This window comes from Drosophila teissieri, chromosome 2L (assembly GCF_016746235.2).
Source record: "Drosophila teissieri strain GT53w chromosome 2L, Prin_Dtei_1.1, whole genome shotgun sequence".
Classification (NCBI taxonomy): Eukaryota; Metazoa; Arthropoda; class Insecta; order Diptera; family Drosophilidae; genus Drosophila; species Drosophila teissieri.
The window spans coordinates 10,298,663-10,321,550 of NC_053029.1; the positions used below are offsets into that span (position 1 = coordinate 10,298,663).

At 42.3% G+C, this 22,888-nt stretch overlaps 5 protein-coding genes across 7 annotated transcripts; 3 read left to right on the forward strand and 2 right to left on the reverse strand.

The window, feature by feature from the left end:
• Window positions 1-780: 780 nt before the first annotated feature.
• LOC122611980 lies at window positions 781-4,993 on the forward strand. The gene is made up of 3 exons (XM_043785426.1): window positions 781-3,527; window positions 3,668-4,606; window positions 4,665-4,993. The coding sequence occupies exons 1-3, from the start codon at window positions 955-957 to the stop codon at window positions 4,972-4,974; spliced, it is 3,822 nt and encodes a 1,273-aa protein (XP_043641361.1). The 5' UTR covers window positions 781-954; the 3' UTR covers window positions 4,975-4,993.
• Window positions 4,994-5,031: 38 nt separating this feature from the next.
• On the reverse strand, window positions 5,032-8,901 carry LOC122625561 (translocation protein SEC62). 2 transcript variants are annotated; one of them, XM_043805655.1, is made up of 4 exons: window positions 8,754-8,901; window positions 6,729-7,550; window positions 6,367-6,674; window positions 5,032-5,800 (listed from the first exon to the last, which is right to left on the reverse strand). In XM_043805655.1, the coding sequence occupies exons 1-4, from the start codon at window positions 8,787-8,789 to the stop codon at window positions 5,707-5,709; spliced, it is 1,260 nt and encodes a 419-aa protein (XP_043661590.1). In that variant the 5' UTR covers window positions 8,790-8,901; the 3' UTR covers window positions 5,032-5,706. The 2 variants fall into 2 exon arrangements, with proteins under 2 accessions (XP_043661590.1, XP_043661587.1); XM_043805652.1 differs by lacking the exon at window positions 8,754-8,901 and adding an exon at window positions 7,734-7,931.
• A 426-nt stretch (window positions 8,902-9,327) lies between these two features.
• On the reverse strand, window positions 9,328-14,450 carry LOC122614185 (putative oxidoreductase GLYR1 homolog). 2 transcript variants are annotated; one of them, XM_043788716.1, is made up of 9 exons: window positions 14,163-14,450; window positions 13,695-13,731; window positions 12,771-12,853; window positions 11,861-12,710; window positions 11,693-11,803; window positions 11,033-11,303; window positions 10,871-10,957; window positions 10,720-10,809; window positions 9,328-10,643 (listed from the first exon to the last, which is right to left on the reverse strand). In XM_043788716.1, exons 1-9 carry the CDS (start codon window positions 14,240-14,242, stop codon window positions 10,444-10,446), a joined length of 1,809 nt encoding a protein of 602 aa, XP_043644651.1. In that variant the 5' UTR covers window positions 14,243-14,450; the 3' UTR covers window positions 9,328-10,443. The 2 variants fall into 2 exon arrangements, with proteins under 2 accessions (XP_043644651.1, XP_043644644.1); XM_043788709.1 differs by having other exon boundaries at window positions 10,871-10,960.
• A 1,614-nt stretch (window positions 14,451-16,064) lies between these two features.
• On the forward strand, window positions 16,065-21,646 carry LOC122612023 (putative ATP-dependent RNA helicase SoYb). The gene is given in 4 exon segments (XM_043785464.1): window positions 16,065-16,186; window positions 17,009-19,356; window positions 19,413-20,185; window positions 20,187-21,646. Coding segments are annotated over 3 exon segments (4,470 nt in total). The 5' UTR covers window positions 16,065-16,186; window positions 17,009-17,013; the 3' UTR covers window positions 21,541-21,646.
• A 199-nt stretch (window positions 21,647-21,845) lies between these two features.
• Window positions 21,846-22,783, forward strand: LOC122616772. The gene has a single exon (XM_043792331.1). The coding sequence runs from the start codon at window positions 21,903-21,905 to the stop codon at window positions 22,353-22,355; it is 453 nt and encodes a 150-aa protein (XP_043648266.1). The 5' UTR covers window positions 21,846-21,902; the 3' UTR covers window positions 22,356-22,783.
• Window positions 22,784-22,888: the final 105 nt, after the last annotated feature.

Genomic DNA, 22,888 nt, shown 5'->3' on the forward strand with positions numbered 1-22,888 from the left:
CCGAAGGAGTCGGGAATTTGGGTCAACTGCATGCACCTTGCGCTATCGAGCAGCATTGTGCATACTCGTATTTATTGCAGCAAAAAGCGAAATAAATTCCAAGTACGATTGAATGGCAAAGTGCAGTGTGTTTGTCCATTTAAAGTGTTAAGTGTGTGTGTGTGTGTGTGTGTGCTGTGTAATCCTCCTCGCCCAGCAGTAATTGCATATGAAACATGCATTTTCACTTAGAAGGGTTAGAAACTAATCTCCTTTGGCAGGAAGTGGGCGGGTATGCATAGTATATTTAATAGTATTTGGTGAATGGTTCTCGAAGGACGCAGGAGAATCTGCTTTATTCGGACAGCTGTACAAAAAACTCAATAATACTCCATTGAATGCGTACATTAAAAATGCAGCAGAAACTTAATTAAATTTCCCAACTCAGTGTGGCTAGAACACGTACAATCACAGCCAGTCGGCTCTGCCACACAAACTTCAATGGCAAATTACAGAAACCGCAAACAAAGACAATAGGAAATTTTAATAATTCCATAACGTAGAATCTGGCTTATATTCACTGAATGAAATTAATTAAGAAAATAGTTGATTGCCAGTGCTGAATGGATCAATCTGATTTAGTGCTTTAATAGCCAGTTACTTTAAAGGCCAACAACTATTGGTAAAAACACGAGTTACGAATGATTCTTTAACCCTTTTTGCACTTATTGTGTTCTCTATTGTTCCATTACAAAAACAAACAATTTTTTTGAGCTCCTGGATTTGACAAATATGTCTAAATAGTAGAAGTATCCGATAACAACAAACAAATGGGCAATATTTAGGAATGCGTTGTACAAATAAAAGTTCAGAAAACATAACTGACAAAAATTTCCGGAATCTATGTGCCATTTGGTTGTTTGTAAACTATCTCGACCCGATTGGCCGTCTAAAAATCAAAATAGCTAGCTTTTGATGTTTCGCTTCTACAAGTTGTACTCGTTGTACATGAACAACATGGCCAGTGGGTTAACATGGCCGCGGGAGTGGTGCCTGTGCGAGAAGCTGCCGCGGGCGGTGCTCCACATCCCGGTGAACCGTCATCTGCTCTGCCAGGTGTGCGGATTGGCCAGGCGCCCCGAGGCTGGACACACTTCCTCCAGCGATGACGACGCTGACCAGGGCACCAAACGGCAGATGAGTATCCTGGAGCAACGCCACGTGGAGGAGCCGAAAAAGGGGCAAGTGACTCGGGTAAAGGTGGCCATTAGGGGAAAGAAGCCGAAAGCCAAGAGAAGTTGCCGGACGAACTGCCTCAAGTGTGGTGGCTTAGCCAGGGCAGAAGCTGGCCAGGAATGCACTGAAGCACCCAAAGAGGTAAAGAGCAAGTTGTACCCTGGGCGCCATGGCTTGTACTCGAAACCGAAGGGGATGCCCCGTCGACAGCTGGTGCCCAAAGCACCGCCACCTTCGACGCCTTCAACATCTCCAACACTATCGCCATCGCCTTCATCACCTCCATCGCCCACGGCACCACCACGATCTCCTCGTTTAGCAGCGGAGTCACCACGCTCAGAGATGCCCAGCCTGGTGGCCATGGCCCACACCGTTTTCAATCCGAAAAACCACCTACTACACAACTACAGCAATATATTTGTCAGCAACTTCATTCCGTTGCACAGTCCCATTACGGATACCTTCGGAGGAGCTATCTCCAAGCGGAGCAGGAACAGCACTCGTCCACCACGCAGCCACAGGAGTCGCCCATTGCCACCTCTATCCAAAGTATTAACCAACATCTTGAGCAGCCAGGACTCGACGGATGGCAGAGAGCTGGGTGGTGGACTAGGTAGCGCCAATTCCAAGGACTCACAGACCACCGATTCCGAGCTGGCCAGCCAGTTCTGCCCATTCGAGCAGTACGAAGGTCCATCCGAGGACGCTCTTGTCGGGAATAGTGCTCGATATCTACTCCATCGACCGAAATCGCTGCACATCGAGCCACGACAGGACTTGCCCAACAATCGCATTGAATCCTTGCACTTTAAGGCCAAGGACATCCCGAATCCGATGGCTGACAATCTACCAGGGATCCTATTCATGACGCATTCAGTTCGTAAAAATCTCTTGACGGCAATTAATAAAATTGGAAACGAATGCCTTAGTTCAGGCAACACGAGCCCACTAAACCACTTGTCCTCCAAACCGGAAGTTATGCAGCAGGCCACTCCAGAAAATAAACCGGAAGAGAAATCCTCCATTATGGCCTCCATCATGGACCAAGTTTCCTGCTCGGAGGCATACGATAGCCCACATGGAAACTGCGAAGATGACCAGATCCCTGAATTGGAGGATATTAGTAAGTCGTTCAGTGACATGTTCTTCGAGGACGCTGAAACTGTGTCTTTGAAAAGTGATGTATCCAATGAGCAAACTGTATTTTCTTCAAATAAAATAAACCACTACGAAGATTATTCCAAACCCGTTTCAAACACACTAAGCTCTTCAAACTGGGAACGATTTAATGATAGAAAAGATGATTGTGCCAAAGCCAAACCGACATTATATAAGTGTGCCCGCTGCGGACAGCAAAAACCGCGTAAGGATATGGTTGCTAAAATTAAAACAGAGGTTAGTAGAATTCCCAGAAAATTCGATGTATCCATTAAAACAGATACTAAAGAAACCAGGCTGAATAAAAAACTAGGAATCGCAATAAAACAAAGGCTCAATAGCGTAAGATCACTTTCTGAAGTACAAGAATTTATAAAAGTGGAACACGAAAAGAAGAAGTCCCCAGGGATAGCAGACCAAGGAGAAATACCAGAGATTTTTAGGGAAAATCTACGTATTCCAAAGCCAGGAGCTACTGAAGATATTAAAAAAGTGAGCATTTTACGAGGACAATCTATAAATACAAACATTCAAAGAAGAGGACAACGAATTTGTCATAAGGATTCTGAGGCATCACAAACTCCTTTTAAAATACATAGAACTTTCAAATATTTAAATTTAAACGCAAAAGAAGATAAAATCGCCCATATAGCAAATCATAAGTCATTGGGCTTTAATAATCCAGCCATAATTAATGATCAACCAAGGAATACTCTTTCCAAGATACACCACGAATGTCATCGAAAACGTTCCAGAATCGCACTTAAAGATAAGAATATACTCAGATCTCAAATACCGGATAATAACTTTCACTTATGTAGACATAAGGAGCCATCGACCAACTGGGAAGTGATACAAATCTTCGAGACCGTGTCCCATCAGTGCCAAGAGATCCCCAGGATACAGGTTGCTACCTTTGCAAGGGAGTTGCTGGATATCGGTCATATCACGCACGGATATATCAAGGAAAAAAATCTTCCGGACTATGCTCCGTCTCTCTTTGAGTTTCGTATGCCTGACATTAGTCCCAACGAACTGCAATCTTATCGAAATCCTGGAGAGAGTTCGGAAAATAATAGCGGAAGTGGTACTCCTATACCCCACAAAGCCAGTCCAAAGAAGCTACCTTTAGCGGAGCAGCCTAAAATCCACCAGTCAAGCATATAAATACGAAAGTCGAGATCAAAAAAGAATTACGAAAACAAAAAATAAACAAGAAAAGCTGATTAACTAATAGAACAAGAATGAATATCCGAAAGATGCTTTTTTATAGAATGTCGCAATAAATTTTTAGTTGCTTAAGTGACAACCATATGAGCCAGTCGAAATATTGTAAGCCGCAAACCAAGAACTTGAAATGGCATACATCAGATATAGAATTAGAAAGTTTAAGAAAATTGGAGAACCCATTAAAAGAATCCAATCCATCGACTGATATTACGGCAGCTAATGATACATTTTCGAGATCAAAAGAAAATAAAGAAAATTCGAAAGTGCCATTGTACCAGGGGAAAAAATACAATTCCTCAAAATTAAGCAATGAGATAAGAAAACAAATAGACAAATCCCTGCAACTGAAGATCAAAAAAATAATGAGTAAACCGATAAAGTTGCTAAGATCAACTGATTCAGATTCAGTTGAAAAATTTGTGGAGCCATTTACAAATAAATTAAGTTTTTCCGAAGAATATAATCTAAGCTCTTTAAGAAGTCCTCTACATCAAAGCGAAGCTGTTTCGAATAAGAATAAGAACACAGCTTCTTCAAGTTCCTCCAATGAAATAAGTTCAAGTCAAAAGCCATTAAGTCTGTTAGCCAACCTGTACTCCCCAAATCACTCTGATTTACAGGGCCTAACTATGGAGTCTAAGATGGAAACTGATTGTGATACAGCATCGGAACTTGAAATGTCATGTAAAACGAGTGATTATGAAGGATTGCCCCCTCTGAACTGGCAAGTAATCTCAATCGACTCAGCTAATTCAAATAATACTGCGAACGATGCTTCGGAATCAACCTTGGAAGAAGAGTATTACTGTCCCATTTACATGTGCGGATGCCTCATAAAGTCGAACACATTTGCTTCCCATTTTAAGAGAGATCATGGAGGTAGATCATATTGCCATCAAGTAGTGGAAGGTCTACCAAAGCAGTTCTCCTTCGATGTCGATCTCCTCACCAAAGGCAACACTTTCGTGGCCCTTTTCTTGTACAACAGTTTAACGAAGGAAAGGTTAGCTACTAAGAATCGAAATGTGGTAAAACCATTTAATAATCCAAATAACCCTTAGATCACTTCCTATGCGGAATCATCCCCTGGCCTTACTAGCTGCTCCACAAGAGGGTAAAGATGATCCATTAACCGGCGTTCTCTTCTGGCTGATCGGCTGTAACTCCTGCGCAAAACTTCTTGCCAAGCTCACAGTCTACGATCCATTAGATGGAATTGCTCGGAGTAGGATTATAAGGCCACGTGACTTATCTCAGAACCAAGACCCACGAGGATTCCCCTCCAGTTCCAAAGATCATTTGCTCATAACAGTTCCACATAAGCAAAGGACGTTTCAAATAAGCGTGGTCATAGATGAAAAGCAAACGTAATTATACGACTTTGTTCCTTTCAGTTTATAATCCCTTTAATACCAATAGTACCACGAGTTTCATTTTAAAGACGAATTGTATGTTGTATATTTTTTAATAAAACGTTCGAGCAAGAACTAAAAAACGCTCAAATATCTCTCACATCAGATCAGAATTGCCTAGCTTTATTTATATAATAGTTAATTGCGTGTTACACTACTAATTTCATTAAGTTGTTAGTTTGCTTTAATTACATGTAGAGTAAATATTTATGCACATAGAAACGTATGCGCTCACATCTACGTACTCGCTATGATTATTATCAATTGCAATCGCTTCTTGCACCCACTAGTGCTCTGCTGTATACATTTACAAACATAGGAATACAAATAAGTAATATATAGTTTGTTTAACGGCTTGAGAACTTTTGCGGCGAAACAAGAGTCCAACTGCATGGTAAAAACCAAATGTCTCTGGGTTACATAATATTGCGTCTAAAAATATTGTTTCATATGCACGCGCCTACTTCCAAAAAAAATATTGGAAAACCTCAAACCTAAGCTCAATTTAAAGCGGATTAGGAAATCATCAATCGAAAATTACGACACCGATCGCATTTTTTTGGGTCTATAATTCACTGTACTTGGAATCGTGTGTGTGCTGATGTACTTGATGTGTGATTCTTGTTCTATGTCTTATCAATTAGCTAGATGTGGATCATTAAATAATAATATATATTGTGGATTCTTCATCTTAGTTGCCAGCAACGTTTTGGACTTCACTTGAACTGATTATCTCGTAATCTTTACTCGAGCTCTCCGAATCGGATCCCGAGTTGCGTGGCGTTCTGAAAGCAAAAAAAAGTAGTAACATTACTAAAAATGTAAGAGCATTCATGGTATGTAAATTTAGAACTTTAAGTACAATAAAAATCCAGTTAAATCAAATGAATGGGATGCAAAACTTACTCTGCTTTGATGCGATAACACGATTTCAATTTCTATTTACATTGTAACGAATTGGAAACCTTAGAAATACCTCGAACATCACCAGTAACGAAATCACCAAGGATCGTAAAAATGAGTAAGCAAAAACCATTTACCAATAAAATGAGCCTCCACAAATCACGAAACAAATGAATTTACAAATGACATGCTCCGTAAACGAAATAAAATGTTATGAACGCAAACCAAGAATAGGATTAATGCATTTTAATTATACAATATTATTTATTAAGGAACAAAAGTTTTACAATTAAAAGCTAGAGTTAATGTATGTCTTTTGCGCTATTCAATATGGTTTACCGTATGAAAAACATACAACCAAAAATTCGACGGAAACATAAGAAATTATAAATACAAATTCGAGCAATAAAGCTGGAATCCTTGTCATTACTGAGCGGTTCCTTCTTACCCAGCTTTGGAATCCTTGGGCTGCGTCTTCGGTTCTTCATCCTCCACATCGTCTTCCTCGTACTCGTCGGCACCCACTTTGCGACGTTTGCGAATCTCCATGTCGGTGTCGTGTTCTTTGATGAGCTCGATTTTCTCTGGTTCAAGCGTGGAAACCTCCGCATCCAGATCACCATCGCCGTCAGCATCTCCATCCGCATCCACTGCTGTATCCTCGGCATCGCTTTCTTTTTCCTTTTTCTTGTCCTTCGATTTCGATTTTTTGTCGGTCTTAGCGGACGAATTATTCGCGTCACTGTTATAGTTGCTCTGGAGAGAAAGTGAACTTAGTAAACTAACATAAATGTATAATTCAAAACCCACCTCATATAAAGGCCAGAAAGAGGCGAAGAAGCCGACATCCTCAGTCAGGTTGGGGAAGATCCAGAAGTGCAATTTGCCACCGGTTAGTGCCCACACGATGATAAACACAATAAGACGTACAATGGTCAGAGCCAGGATGAAAACAAGGAAGCCGGCAGCCGCAATGGACAAATAGTAGACACCCTTGCGTAGCAGTGGTGGCCACAGGGGGAATAGGCAAATGCCCACGGCGCCAAGCAGCAGGATGAAGCCGAATATCCAGTAGTGGAGCGGAATGGGATCGTATATCCACACGTATGCCTCGGAGCCGTCCACGAAGATCTGCTCGGGATGCATGTCCAGGCGGATCTTGCGCTTTTTCTTCTCCTTTTTCTCCTTCTCTTTTTCGTTGCCAGACGCACCTCCGTCTCCTTGGCCATTATCGCCTTCCGGATCGGTATCCTTCTTGTCGTCCTTTGCCTTGTCCTTTTCCTTCTCCTTGTCTTGGTTCTTCTCCTTGTCCGCCTTCTTGTCGCCTCCGGACTTTCCTCTGATCTCCTCCAGGGTGACGGGCACCTTCTTGGCGCGATGGAAGAACTTGTGCTCCAGCATCACATCCAGAAACTCGATCACCTGCTCCCGGGTGGTGAAAAGCGGATTGCTGCCCTCGGTGAATTTGGATTTCATCAGAGCATCGATGGCCTTGCTGGAGGTGAAGTACTCGACGATGTGGCTCAGGAACTTGGTCTTCTTCGTCTTAACATTCTTCTTCAGCCACTTGGCCACGTTCTTCTCGTCCTTCGATGGCTTGTCCACCTTCTGGGCACCTGGTTCGGTGTATTCCTACAGAAACAAAAAAGAAAAGGTCCGAAAACCAGGTCAGAAACTCACTTTCACGATCGATTGGTTCAATGGCGGGCCTATATTCGCTTGTAGTATATAGGCCACGACACCAATTTTGTATTCGTCACCCTCAAGCCGTTGAGATGGCTTTATTATACGTGGGCTTTATGTGTGCCTAAGTACCGTGCCATCGTCGTAAATGTCCTGCTCCTGCTCCTCTTCCTCCTCCTGGAAGTACTCCTCCTCTCCACTCATTTTGAGAGTTTTTATAACTTTAAAACTGCGATCTAAATAAATAGAAAAACTAGTCCAGAAGCGGCTGTAGTTTTTCTTGGCCGTGACGTGTTGCACTCGCTCGGAGAGTCTAGAAAGTATTGAATCTTGACTCTGGTCAAACGAGCTGGTGATCACCACAACAAACAAACACACGCTTACAGCAGCACATGGATACTAACAGGGGCGGAGTTGAGAAATACGCAAGGGGGTTTCAGCTGCATTGATACTCCTAATTGTTTAATGGTATAATGATATTGGTGATAATTTCACAAGCTTGTGTAAGGCTATGATCAAGAACCCCCTTGAACGCCGCCTCTGCCCAAAATACACGCGTACTCAAACTTTCCCCAACAATAACATGAACAAAAACAACAACAACAAGCAAAGCAGCTGATAAGTGGGGCTGCACCTGACATGTGTGGGTAATGAGCGAGAGGGAGAGCGGGAGAGAGCGAGCGGATGAGTGAGATCGGCTTACAAGACGGACTTACAGCGTTGCCAGATAGCAAAAGCTTGCAAGCTCAGCTGTTTGCATTGTAGACCCCAACTTAATTGACTGAAAAGTAAAAAATGAAAACTGAAATTCCAGATACAGCAAAATACGCAGCCAAGACATTTCCATCCACAAAGCTAATTATAGACCTCTGAAGGCGGGGGGCATTCCACGGGGGTTTCTCCAAAGAGCAGCGCAACATGCACTGTACTGGCCCCCCACAAATAATATTAAAATAATGAATGGCTCATCTGATCTCGCAATTCAGCGTTTCGTTTATGATTCGATTTTTACTTTTTTTTCGGCGAACACACGTTTTTTCTCCTTTTTTATCAAAACAAAAAACAAACACTTTCGGCATGCCAATTGGACTGTGGCACCCACACACTCGCACTCCCTTTAGGACCACCTAATTGGAAACAGGTTGCACTTACATCCTTGCGGCGACGGGTTCGCTTCTTTTCAGACATTTTCTATCAAGTGTGACGATCTGCGGGCTCAAAGTTGATTCTTTCAATAATTTTGATAATAATTCTGCCACACACGCACCACATAAACATCCACGATAGAGGTGGAACAAAAGTCGATGCTTACGCGATACTATCGATATTTCCAGCAACTCCGTGATGCGATTATTATCCGTGACGGAGGCACTATCGCTGGAAAAACTCAAATCGGAACTAGTAATTTTTGAATTTTCGTAATCCGTTCATATTGGTATTTAATATTCACCTATCTAAAGTTAATATTTAAACTAGGTTTATCGGGTAAATTATTTTTTATTGGGACTAGAAACTATGAAAAGATGTTACTAATGTTTTTAGAACGTATTGCATTTAAACTCCAGAATTATACTTTATATTTCCTTTGCGGTAATAGTAAAAAAGAAAAAAAGGAAAAATACACCCCCGTACTAAACGAATAGATTAACCAATAACTTTGATATTATGAAAAACATCAAGCAAATGTGTAGATTCCAATGCGAACTCAATTTCATTTCCTTACATCCTCTATTAAAATTATCTTTTTATTATTCTTTGTTTTACAACAAAATACAGACTAAATAATAAGTAAAATATATTATTTATTATATATTCTTATTATTATTATTAATAACGACCCTCGCAAAGGGGTCGATCAAAGTTTACGCTATTTTGTTTGCATCCGGTTGTTGCTGTAGTTCATGTATCAGTTTCGTATCGGTTGTGGTGCGTTCTGTTCCGTTTTCCGTTTCAGGTTTTGTCTCGTTTGTTGAATATGAGGAAAGATAACTAAAACTAAACCAATTTGTCGTTACCGTCACTCCAAATATGTTTGCAATTCTACTGTCAGTACGATCGGATTAGCCTACTGTTTATTCTTAGAAAGATTGTGTAAAATGTATACATGATAATATAGGACTGGAGTAAATGCACAAAAAGTGGGAGGTTGCGAGGTCGGGAGGTTCGAAGGTTGGATCGACACACTTAGGGGTCCATGATTCGTTTGGTATTTCACAATCGGAGTTGTCTTTCACAAGTATGCTTTGTACATTTTATTCGGATGCAGTATTCTATACAATTACAAGTTATGTATGCACATACGTAAAAATGATATTTGGAAAGCAAGACCTTACACATATAAAATCGGAAACACGGCGCCCTGGCCTCCCTCCTCGCTGGGGATTGCGTTTCACCCGTCAAAGAATACAATAAAACACTTTAAAGTCGTATAATGCACAATTCATTGAAGTAATCCCGGAAAGACTGTGCTGTTAAACACACTCCCCCAAGCACACTTCAGTGGCTCCTGCGTCCAAAGCAGGCCGACGAGGTCAGACCAGGTGAACCTGATATGACCGTCAGCGATTCAATGCGAATCGGAGCCATATTGCAATAAACGCTTTGTATGTGGGCAGATTGGGGAAGATACAGAAGGTTAGGATGGCGCTGTCGCTTGCATGGAAACTCTTGCAATCGGACGCCTCTGTCAGTTTGGACTGGTGGATGGTGGGTAAGTGAGGGTAATGTGTTTCTGTTACTGTCCTGTTTGGTATGTGTGTCAGTGTCGGTCCAGTTCTGTTCGGTGTACGCTTTAAACTAATTGATAAAACATAGTTTAAACGTTAGTCGTGTTAACTAAATGTTAAAATCTGGATCTTACGAATACGGCGCTCGAATCGTGTTCACTGTAGCCCAAACGCTTGGTGTGCTTGAACACCTCGTTGGTGATGCTGGTGACGGGCATGGACTGGTCCAGATTCTCCGCCATATTTAGCACCAAGCGCAAGTCACGTTGCATGTGGCTCAAAGGCTGCTGTGGATTGAAGTCACCCTTTGCCATTTCTGAAAAGGAATACGACAAGTGTTTAACAAAAGGATAAACTAAAGAATGAGGAAATATAATTGCTGCTATCCATACCTTTGCCCTTAGCCAGCAACATGGGTGATTTCATTGAAGTCAAATCGAAAATGTCTATGATGTCGTTCAGGGAAATTGAGAAACGATCAGCTGCAAAACCAATAATGAACAATTAGTAAAAGCTTTTTACAATCCAATAAAGAAAACCTACCAAGTGCTAACGCCTCAGCCAACCCGACCAGACTCACTCCCAAAATGGTTTGCAAAATTAGGTTTACTTTGCAGGCGTTACCGATATCTGCTAGATGTGAACAAAAGACGTATTTTAATAAATTGTTTTAGGGCATTTGTCATCAGTGCAGGCTGTACTTACTCCCCAAGAAGAAGGTGTTCTTGGCGATGGTCTTGAAGCACGAGTGGCACTCCTCGAACACTGAACGATCTCCACCGGCGAGGATGATGAGCATGCCATCAGCCGCCTCCTGGCGCGAGCCGTGAATTTGTGCCTCAAGATAGCGACCATTGCACTGCTTGATACCCTCGCCAATGTCCAACGAGGTGTCCGGATCAATTGTAGACATTTCAACGTAGGCCTTATTGTTCAAGTCCTTTAACTGCAGAACGCCGCAGTTGCCAAAAACGAGCTGAACGGCGAAAAAGAAGAATGTATAAATAAGAAGAATTGAGCAACAGCACCAAGGTTTTTGTCGTTTGTTAAATTACATCATCGCGGTTTCACAATTGTTTTGTATTACAATTTATTTTAATTTTCCGTAATTTATGCAGTCTACGAAAAAAAAACATTACTTTGCAATGAATGCATCAAAAAATCGCCCGAATGTGTCGAATATTTTCACGTTTGGATACATTTTTTTACCAGGTGCTTTCCTTAATATGTAATATATAAGGTAACAAGACGCGATAAGATAAAAAATTTAAAAGATACAAAAACGCCCAAATCTTATTCCTGTCAACAACGTGGTGCTTCAAGCATTTCCCAAATGAAATATACATATATATATTGAAGACTTACATCCTTGGCGCCCTTTGGATCGGACACACAGCAAAAGATAACGTCGGCAGCTTCCACAACATCCATGGGCGTGTCCTTCACCTCAGCACCGGCCTCGGCAAACGGTTGGCACTACAAAACGAGATTGTTGTAGGATTCATGTGTGAATTCAGTGCAGTGGGCTTTTACCTTGTCAATGGTGCGGTTCCAGACCACAACCTTGTGACCCGTGTAGATCAAATCCTTGACTATGGTAGATCCCATCATGCCAAGACCCAGGAAGCCGAAGGTCTGCTCTGAAGGCACGATTTCGCGATCGGCCAGTGTGTTCGAGCGCGAGCTCATGTCGATCACTTGGGTCTCTGGTCGCGTGACAACCGGTCGGTCAAGCAGAGCAATTGCATTCGGTGCACGCTTGGCAGCGATTGAGGCCAAAAGTGCGTCAGTCTCGACCCGACGTCGGCCAGTTGGCGTGGAGCTGGCTTCCTCCGCATCTTGCAATGCCTCACCGGAAGTGGCCCTTTTGCCTCGCTTGGCATTCGATGGCCCACTGGGCGTCTGTTGGGCAGAGGTGCGCCGTTTCTGTGCTGATTTTGCCGATCCCTTTGTCGACTTGACCGATGTAGCGGCCACGGACTTTGCTTTGGGCGTCCGCTTGCCACCTGCCTTCGTTGTGGCCGCCGGCGTCGTGGCGGGTGACGCTGAGGAATCTGCATTGATTTCTACATCCAATCCGTCGCCCTCATCAGGGCTGCCTACCACATGGGCCACCACACCATTGTTGGCATCGGCAGTTGCTTCCTCAGCCACAATCTCCTCGCTGTCCAAGCCATCCCGGATCTTGTCAAAATCAGCCTCGGTGGCGTGATTGGGCGCACCGCAGCTTTTGTTGACCTGCTCGTCCACCTCGGCGGGGTCGTCAATGTACTTTTCGATGTCCGTCATAGCGTGCCGGAAAGCAGCGGGCTTGCTCACCTTGGCCAGTTCCTCCTTCCAGGGTCCTTCGAAGGGCTTGATGTTGTTCTCCTCAATCCAGGCGCTGTTAAATATTACCCGCATTATTACAGTCTCTTTCCGAGGTGGTGTGCATTTTACTTACAAATTCCTAGATCCGAAGAAAAACACGCATTTGGTATTCGCCCGGCGCTGCTGGCTGAGCAGATCAAGTGGCGGATCGACAATCTAAGGAGAGAAATTATAGTTAGATACGCTACATCACACCTTTACACTCTAAACAAGCTAGCAGAATTCTTAATATTTTAAGCAGACATTTGAATAATCAAATTTAAGGACGCTCACTCTCTATGTACCCATGAATTCCACTGAACTTTTAGCGTTAAACCATTTACAAAACATTATCTCGCATAAAACTAAACTAAACTAAACAATTGCATTTGAAAACCACTGCTTTAACTTTACATTGAGTAAACATCACAAGGATTTCAATCGTTCCGAAACCTGCACAAAACCAATTTGAAAAAATCTAAGTTGAGGTGATTCACTAATCATTAGCACATTTAACGAAACTTCTTCACAGCACCAATTGCTATATCACAAGATTGACGATGAGAATGTTAATGTTAATTGAAAGTTGATATACAAAAAAATGCCCTTTGAGTGCCATAGAAGAACAAAACGCGGATCTGATATCCTTGGCAACGTCTGTTCAAAATCCACGCCCGCCGCGCGTCACTCCCCCTCCTCCGGCCGCACATGCTGGTTTCCATGGGCTGTACACACGATCAAAAGCTGTAGCTCAATGGCCCCCGATAGCAGCTCCATGGAGAGACCATTTGCCGACCTCCGCCGACAGCGACGACCATAGCAGCAGCAGCAACAACAACAGCAACGGGGGCAATGTGTGCAAGTGCGTGGCTGTGGGCAGAGCGGCGGCAGCGAAGCCAGCAGCGTTGAATCGAAAAGTACAGTCGAAAACAAACACAACAACATGGCAGCAGAGGAGGCGGCAGCGACGCGACGTCGACGCGGCGTAAACATTCCGATCGCCGATTGCAATGCTTACCATTCCTGGCCACGGAGTGAAGCCCTTCATTTTGGCCCTGCAAAGAAAATGGATGAAAATGCGCTATTAGGACAAATTTACAGCGGTAAACAGGGGAAAACTCATATTGGCCGTAAGAAGGAATGAAAAAAAAAAAGGGCGCGCGCGCGAAAAAAGCGCCAACGCAGAGAAGTCGACGTCGCCGCCTGGAATCCACGCAAGTAGCTCCGGAATATATCCGCCGTTCAGATGAAGCTACACGGATATGGCGTTGCGTGGCGGTCGAGAAGGCAGCGCTAATTGCTTTTTTATGCACACTTCACTGGGTTTTTTTCCTCTTATTTTTTTTTTTCGGAGCGCCAACGGTGCGCAATTGAGGTTATGTGTTTGCTTTGATTTTCATTCTTTTCATTTTTGTTTCGCGGCACAGCGGTGCTGGGAATACAGCGAGTATGCGAGTATATTGATGGGTCCACGGTCCCGGCTTACCATATCAGATCCTTGGGTTTGTAAATAAATTTCTCCGCCGTATCGCCGCCCGACAGCGACAGTTTTTTATTCTTCGACATTATGTTGTCCAGGCGTATGTTGAACTTGGTTATTTTGCTGGCTTGGGCGGACGGCGCACGGGAGCTAATCGGATTCTCGGATCGGAGCACAAATCTCGGCGTTGCGATTTAATGAATTTCGGAGATATTCGCTCGCTGGCCACCCGTATTTTTCTTTTTTTTCGCTTTGTGTGTGTGATGCGCTGCCGAACCGATAGTATTTGCTCGAGCAATGCGATAGCAGGCAGGCGCCATTTTGGCTGGCTATCGGCTAGTGTTGGGAAGCGGCGGCACTGCAACGTCACACCATTGGACTGCCAACCCGCCTCAAACTCAGTTAATTATTAATTTGGTTCCAATTTGCATTTATTTTTAAATTAGTATAACAGTACATTTAGAATAATTAGGTTATATTAAAAATAATTATTTTTTTATTCGTTTCATTGCACTTGGCATTGTAATGCCATTGAATAACTTACAAAAAGACAAAGAGAAGTGAACTAGTTTCACTTGTTCATTATTGTTTTGTTAATAAACGTTCCTAATAAGACATTTAAATATTTTATTTAATTTGATAGCTGATTTTAATATCAATTATATTTTGTGACTTTTTAGATATTAATTACAGGGCCGGAAATAATATATTGAAATTTAAATACATGAAAACTTTTTTTTTTTACTTCGTTATCATTTTGCTTTACAAATTTATTTTTAGAAATGTTGTAGTAAGGGAGCTAAAAAATTTTCTTTAAAATTAAACAATTTCACCGAACAAAACAGAAAACTACTATTAATTAATATACTCTTTCAAATTTATTGTTGCATACTAAATTCTTTATACTCTTTGGGATATTTAGCTTGAGAACCTAAAAGGATGAAAAAGAATTCCGCTTAACCACAAGTCCAGTCCTCTTAGTCTGAAAATATATTACCACACGTCCAACTCAATTTTTCTCTGATATTCAGCACTCAGCATCAGCCATATAATCCTCATAAATATGAAACAATCAAATAAAACGAGAATAAAAAGCAAATGCTGTAGGGGTTGCGGGGGGCATGCGACAACCCTGCTCGGGAAACTTTTTCGGGTGACCTGGCAAACAAAAGGGTAAAAAAAGGGAAATTGTGGCCGTTAAAGGGGTAAAAAGTTGCTTTTGTGCTGCGAAAAGAAAGCGTAGTTTTGGGTTGAATCATTGCATTTTGTTTGGCAATTAGCAGGCGCGAAATGGGTGAAAAGGATTTATTGGGACCAGATTGCCATCAATTATAGGGGAAAAAACGTACATATGTTTCCCTAGTTTTGATCGCTTCCTAGTTAGGTAAAATATAAAAGGATTTGTTTGTGTGTTTCAATTTGAATTGTAGGAAATATTGAATACATTTTTTTAATTCCTAGCTGATCAATAGATTTACTCCGATTAAAGATAATATCGATTCCTTAAAGCTTGGGACATCGATTATTTTCAAGAAAATCTTATGTTTCCAGCTTCTCTTCTTCTTTACTCTAGCGGTGCATTGAAAATGGAAGTTCCGTCAACATAAAAACAGAAATATTAAATTGTTTTTCTCCAGTATGTATATATCAGAATTATATATTTGAACTAATTCCTGCTTTAGTTCTGTTCCCCCTTCCAGACTAAAGTGTCTTGATTCTCAAGTTACGTTTTTGTTTACGACCTTCCAATTGCGCTGACACTTTAAAATCAGGCGCTTCTCTGTTTACAAGTTGATATTTATGTGTGTGTGTGTATGTTGCTTGGAATTTTGTTTGAAAATTGAATGTGTTTGCCCATTGGAATTCAGTCGGTTTTACGCATCTTGGAAGTTAGAACCTTGAATATCAGTAAAATGTATTTGATTTAATCTAAACCATAACTATTTAAAGATTTTTAAACTATTTACAAATGAATTGCTTTCCAGAGAATATTGCACTGGATTGCATTTAGGAACACCCTAATAAACCTAGTAAGTTTATAATATATTAAACTAATCTTTGTATTAATATTGAAAATTTTTGTGTAGCTGCTTATTCCAATTCCAATTTAAGTGAGTGTTAAGTTCTTGATTTTTAATAAAAACCACTCAATTTTTCATGGGATAATTTCGGGTGGATCGCAATGATCCAATTGCTTCTACAAATGATTTCCTATTTACTTGCGCACATGGTAAATAATGTAAAGCAACTAAAGTGTTGATAAAACAACAACTTGCAGCACGCTCCACTGCCGATTGTGGAGCACCACTTGCCACACCACTGGTGGATGTGGAGGAGGGGAAGGGCGCTGGGCGGAGGCACTGCAGCAGGATCTAGTGCAGCGCAAACAAACAGCAAATAGGCACAAGGACCTCCTTACTTGCGGCTTAGCCAGTTGCTTTGTTTTCCCATTTAAAAGCTGCAGATGCCGTCGCATTCGCCGCATTTGCTTTCGCTTTTGCCCAACTTAAATTAGCTAATTCACTCCCCACTAAATCACAATCCGAATCCACAAAATTTAATCCTGTGGCTGGCTTCACAATTTTTGGCTCGCTTTGGGCAAAGTTCTCTGACGCGCAGAAATTTCTACATGAGTGAACAAGGAAAAGTTAGGCAGACTTTAAGCTCAACTATGTATATTTAAACCGACAATTTTTGCTAGCTAAAAAATAGATTTACCAACAAAAATTTATTTGAATTTAGAAATAGTTTATCCAATAAAATCTGTTGGGAAAAAGGAGCAGCATTTCCCACCAGTAGTGATACAATTAAAAAAAAAACTAAAATCAATTTTTATTTCTTTCCAAATGTAGAAAAAATGGAACAACTGAATGCTGGCCAGGAAGAATCCATTTTGATAACTCTTTTTGTAAATCCCCATCAATTCAGCTATGTGAGATGCATAGATGTCGAGAACTCAACCATGTTGGTCCGCCAAATAGAGCGGGATTTAACGGATTACTGCACCAGTGAAAGGACGCAGCAGGTTTACGTGGAGAATGAGGGAGTTATTGTGCGCTATAAGCCCTGGAGTCCACACAAGCTCCTGAGGGGTGTGGTGCGCAGGCGGCAGGACGAGAAGTACCTGGTTTGGATCCAGGATTACGGATTTAACCTCTGCTGTTCTGTGCGGGATTTGTGGCCCCTGCCTGACCATTTGAGCCGCAGTTTATGCGACTTTAAAGAGGGTGGTGTGGCCTTGATTGCTCCCCATTCCGACAGTGGCTGGCTGCGATCCGCCATCAACACTTTGGACAAGCAACTAGTGGAAGCCAGTCAACTCACATTTAAAGTCATACATCGTGGCAAATCGAATCGGAATTTCGGTCTGCTTAAGTTTAAATCACCGTGCCAGACTGAGGATGCTGCAACCTTTCTGATAGCGCAGGACCAAGGACGCTACGACGACTCCTTGACCATGGTCAGCTTTGACGAGGATATAAGCTTTCAAATGGCCGAGGTCAACGACATGTCGATCGAAGCAGGACCGCGTGTAAGAAGAATAATTGAACTAGTGGCTGGTAGGCCATTCCCCCAAAAGCCCATCCTATTGTCCAACAATGTAATGCCAACTGCTAATGTATCGACTCCAATCCCTTCAGCGATTCAGCAGCAGAAGTTAGACGCCCTGCTCCAGAATCGCGACACCCATCTTATACCAAAGTCTGTGAAAGTTCTGAGCAAGGTTCAAAGTATCAACGGAAGTTCCGTGCAAACTGCTCTGGTTAACAGATCAAAACAAATTATCAATGAAATACCACATATAAACGAACTATTAGACGTAAATGGAAAAATAGGGCCTGAACATCTATCAGAATGTTTACCAAAACTGAAGCTTTCATCATCGAGTGGACCAAGTAACATACCCTCTTCATCTACAAATTTAAACTCAGATGTGCGTAAATCGATGCCATTATATAAGCAATCATTTGTGCCCACTTCCGTCATGTTAAAAGCATCAAGAACTCATTTAACGACTCCATCGTCAGCACCTTTGAATGAAATTACTACCAACAAATCGAACAATCAAACAGTACAATTTTCAATGGACAAAATGGAACAGATATTTAATGACATGGTTGGTAAAAAATCCTCCGACAGAGTTGTACAAAAAAGTCGATTCCAGATGCCAAATCCAAATCTTTCAACAACAAAAAGAGTTTTGCAAAAGGTAGACGGATCTCGCTCAAAAAGCACGTGTGATAGAAAGCCAAGTGTATGTTTAAAACATCTAGTGTTGGTCCACAGTCCCGAGCAAGTGAATCCTGTGACTAGTTATAAGGAATTACCCTTAGGCAACGCTATCTCGAAGGCCATGGATGACTTGAACTTCCACACACCGCTGCCCACGCAAACTTACGCCTGGCCGCATCTCATGAATCGCGGATCCCTGGTGCTGGTTAATCCCTCTGGCACGGGTCGCTCTTGGAGCTACCTTCCGGTGGTTTGCTCTGCCGTGTTGCGCTCCTTGGAAAATGTAACTTCAACCCTCGATGATCGGATGGCCCCAGGTCCTCTGGCCATACTGGTAGTGGATTCTGTGGAGAATGTCGAAAAGCTGACTTCACATTGCGATTTCCTAATGAGAGATTTCAAAACCCAAAATCATAAGGTGCTCAATACACATGCTTATTCCATGATAGATGCGTACCTGATTCTACTTAATTCGTGCGGTGTTTTAGTGACAACACTGGCGCACTTAAAGGACATACTGTTCAATGAATTATCACTGGTAGATACGACTAGATTAGAGTTCCTAGTCTTCGATGATTACGATCGCATGCGACAGGAGAACGCAGAGCTTCTGGAAGAAGTGTTTCAGAAAGTTAATAGCATGGGTTGTCTACCAATGCAGTTAGTCCTGGTAGCTCAACAATGGCATTCTGAGAGATTTCAGAAGCTCTTAAGTCGTACAACGAAGCCACTGACACTATTTGGGGACTTCTTAGAGGCCGCCCTATACGGGGGTCTCAAATTCAACGTCACTCTTCGCAGTTCCGCCTTGAAGGCTAGACACCTTGTCGATATCCTGGCAGCACAGAAAGGTCCCAAAAAGCGCACATTGATCTACTGCAAAAATCAGATGGAGCTGGAGGATCTAAGAGCAATCTTAGTAGGAGCCGGTCATCAATGTGTGGACATTTCAAAGTCACAAAATCTGGTAAAATTAAACATATATGTATAAAAACACAGTAATTGGATTGCAAACTCTTTCAGGACCCTAATGAGTTCATGCTGGTGGACGATAGCCAGGTCCAGGAACAGTTGCCAGTGAGAAACATTCAGCTGCTTATCCACTTTAGTCTTCCGGAGTCGTGGTTACGATTTTCCGCCCGATTCCACACATTGGCAGACAACATTCGGAATTTATTTACAACACCGATAGATCAAGTGCATCAATTAATTACTTATATATTTCTGGACGAGAAAAACGCTAAGGAATGGCCTCGCACCATGAAGTTCTTACAGGATCACGGTTTGGCCACCAAACACTTGATGCCCCAATGTTTGTCCTATAGCCAGCAGCAGTTGGATGACAGTCATCCCTACTGCCCATACAAACTAAGCAATGGTGATTGCAATCGTAACCAGTGCAACAAGCGACATCACTTCCTTACAACTGATCTTCCGAAGATTGGAAATCCTCTTCTGCAACCGGGTACTCTAATTCGATGCAAGTTCCTCAAAGCCTATGACGGCGCTCATATGGCTGTCATGCCCATGAAGTATAAGTCCAAAGGCTCGACCAGTTGGATGGATGTGCCTTATCCTTCACATCCATCGACGTTAGCCTTCAAGATGAGCTTCGGTGTGCCACGAAAGGTACAAGACCCGTATAACATTGACGATGTGTGTTTTGTGCTACATCAGGAACTCTTAAGCCGGGTTAGGATTGTGGACTTTCCAGTCAGACGTCCAGTCACTGTTCAGTTGATGGATCATGGCACTGAGTTAGTGCAGGTCAAGGGCAGTCAGCTGCTGGAGTGCCCAAAAGTTTATAAACCTGCCACAACTGGCCATAGACATTCGTTTGTCGGGCTTAGTTGGATCAGGACAAGGAGGAAAGTGGTCAACGGACTCCATTCAATGGGTGCAGGAGCGGTTTGCTGCTATCAACGGAGAGATCATGCAGATAACCGTCGACTTTGGTGTTCTGGATGTGGCTTACGTCAAGGAAATTGCTTTGATAGAGGAGTGCCCAACCATGCAAACGAGTGTGTACAAAATGTTTTTGCGGAAGGAACTGCTTCGACAAGGATTCGCCAAAACTGACCACACTAGCATCCAAGAGCTCCGAGCGATCCATGAACATTGGCAAAAAGAATTGAAAGATATAGAGGGCAGCAAGGAAAACAATGATTGTTGTTGTACCGACTTAGATGATCGTAACAATAAACTAGCTTCTCAGGAAGCAAATGTGCAAGTCCTTGATCTGGTTAAAAAAACATTAATGACAGCTTCACCTATCATCAATGAAAATTTGGAGGAAAGAAAGCCCGTGACAGATAAATTAAAAAATGATGTCGAATTCCCGAGTGAAAATAATCCTGCACCAACAAATGTAGATGATCTTAAGAAATCCGTGGAGATGGGAGAAGTCAAAGACGCTTCACCAATAGACAGTTCCACTGCATTAATTAACGCTCTGATTCACGAGCTAGTCACTACAAGTCCGCAAAAGAAAAAGAATACACAAGAATTCCTACAAAACCTAGTACATGGAGAAGAGAACCAGACACTTCCACACAAAATGTCCTCTGAAAATTCCGTAAAACAAGATAAACCATTAGTGGTTGGCCCCCAAGATCCTCCAAAGGAACTTGTTTTACAGTCCCTAAACTGCGCTAAAAAATCTAGAGAATCAGTGTATCCGCTGGTTAAATGGCACCAGACACAAACCCATATCGAACTTATAGTTGAACAGCAGGTACAGGATTATAAGCTTGTTCTAGTGAGAAATGCATTAAAATATATGGTGAATGTGACGACACCTCCTCAAAGATTTATCCTTAACCTGCTTGGAGAGGTGAGGATGGACTCGGTTAAGCAACACGGGTATTACCTACATATCAAATTGACCAAGGTTGGTCTACTCTTTCACTGGCCAACTCTTCTCAACTCGCTTTACCTTCAAAAACATGCCCACTGGTTGAGCTACGATACGGAACATTCTGAAGGACCTTCAGCATCAGTGGGTTTGGTCCTTTGGGAAGGGTACCTGACGCACGAGAAAACAAAAGGCTACTCCGATGCTGAGAGAGATGAACTCGATTCCACTTCAGAGGACTTCATCGATCCAGGGGTGGAATATTGCGGCATGCACCCGACCTTATATGAAGACTAACACCGTTTTTAGGGTTGCCATTTACTTTAGAACTAAACCAAACTTGAATTTACTTTGAATTCATTTTTTAAGCTTGAATAAACTAATTGCTGTTCCTAATTTTTAAGTTTATACTCTTCAGTTACATTACATTTATTTTAAACAAAAAGATCGGTTCAGAAGCTCAGAGATGGGTTATATTGGTAAATAAAATATTATGTTCATAATTCTGAATAAGATAACAATTCCGTGGCTGATTTTTCTAAGTGTAGTAACAGCAGTAGCAACACTGAATCTAGTGATCATAACACAACACTGGATTGGCTTGCCCTCGTTGTTATCTTGATGTAGGTCATTTGTTTTGGTTTTGTTTCGAACGAAGGATGTCCGCACGCAAAGAGAAGCGAGACTCCCATTACTGGCGAAAACAGGCAGCCACCTTACCGGATTATGTGCCACCGAGGGAGCGGGAACAGGATTTGCGGCAGCTGCAACATCGAGCCTCGATCCTGTGGTCGCCGCAGCTGCAGGATCAAGACGAAAAGGCTGTTCGCGAATACCTGGACTTTGCGGCTAGTCACTACAATATCGAGGAGGAACAGGCACTGTTCATTTTGCGACGTCACGGATTCGACCTGCCCCTGGCCAGTCGACGTCTGGAGAAGATTGAGACAGCTCGCGGATGTCGCTATCATCGCTGGAAGGCCCAGGATCTCATCCGACTTTCGAAGGCCTACGAGCAATACGGCACCGACTTCACGAAGATCCGCAAGGAGCTACCCCACTTTCCTGTGTCCGAGGTTCGGCTGTATTTCTCCTTCATGTCCTCGGCCTAGGACCAAGAGGACCAATAACCCATTTCACTGACGACGCTTTGAGTTAGCTTTTGTGGCTTAAGCCCACATGGACTGGCCAACCGAACAGGATCTTCCAAATGCATGTGGATTTGGAAAGTGATAATATCCAAACGATTCCTTTGATCAACTTTTGATATTAATTACAACCTAATCAACGTAGAATGCATTTATGTATGCGTATTTTCTATGTACTTTCGTCTTAGCAAGACGCCCTATATGTCAAGATCATATTTAAGTAAGAATCTCAACTTAGCATAAAACGATATGGATAGCTATTGAATAGTAGGTAGGATTCTCAAAATACAATTGATTTATGAAAATTGTGTTGCGGTGATGTTAGTTTAAAACCTATGTATTAAAAAAACTACATTTTACAAAATGACTCCAGCCGCAAGCATGTATCTCTCAGCTTCTTGGTAAAATATTATAAGAATGTAAACTCATAGTTTGGATGAACTTGTCTTTATTTTGATACACAATATATTTGCATTATATTCTTAGGCTCTAACAAC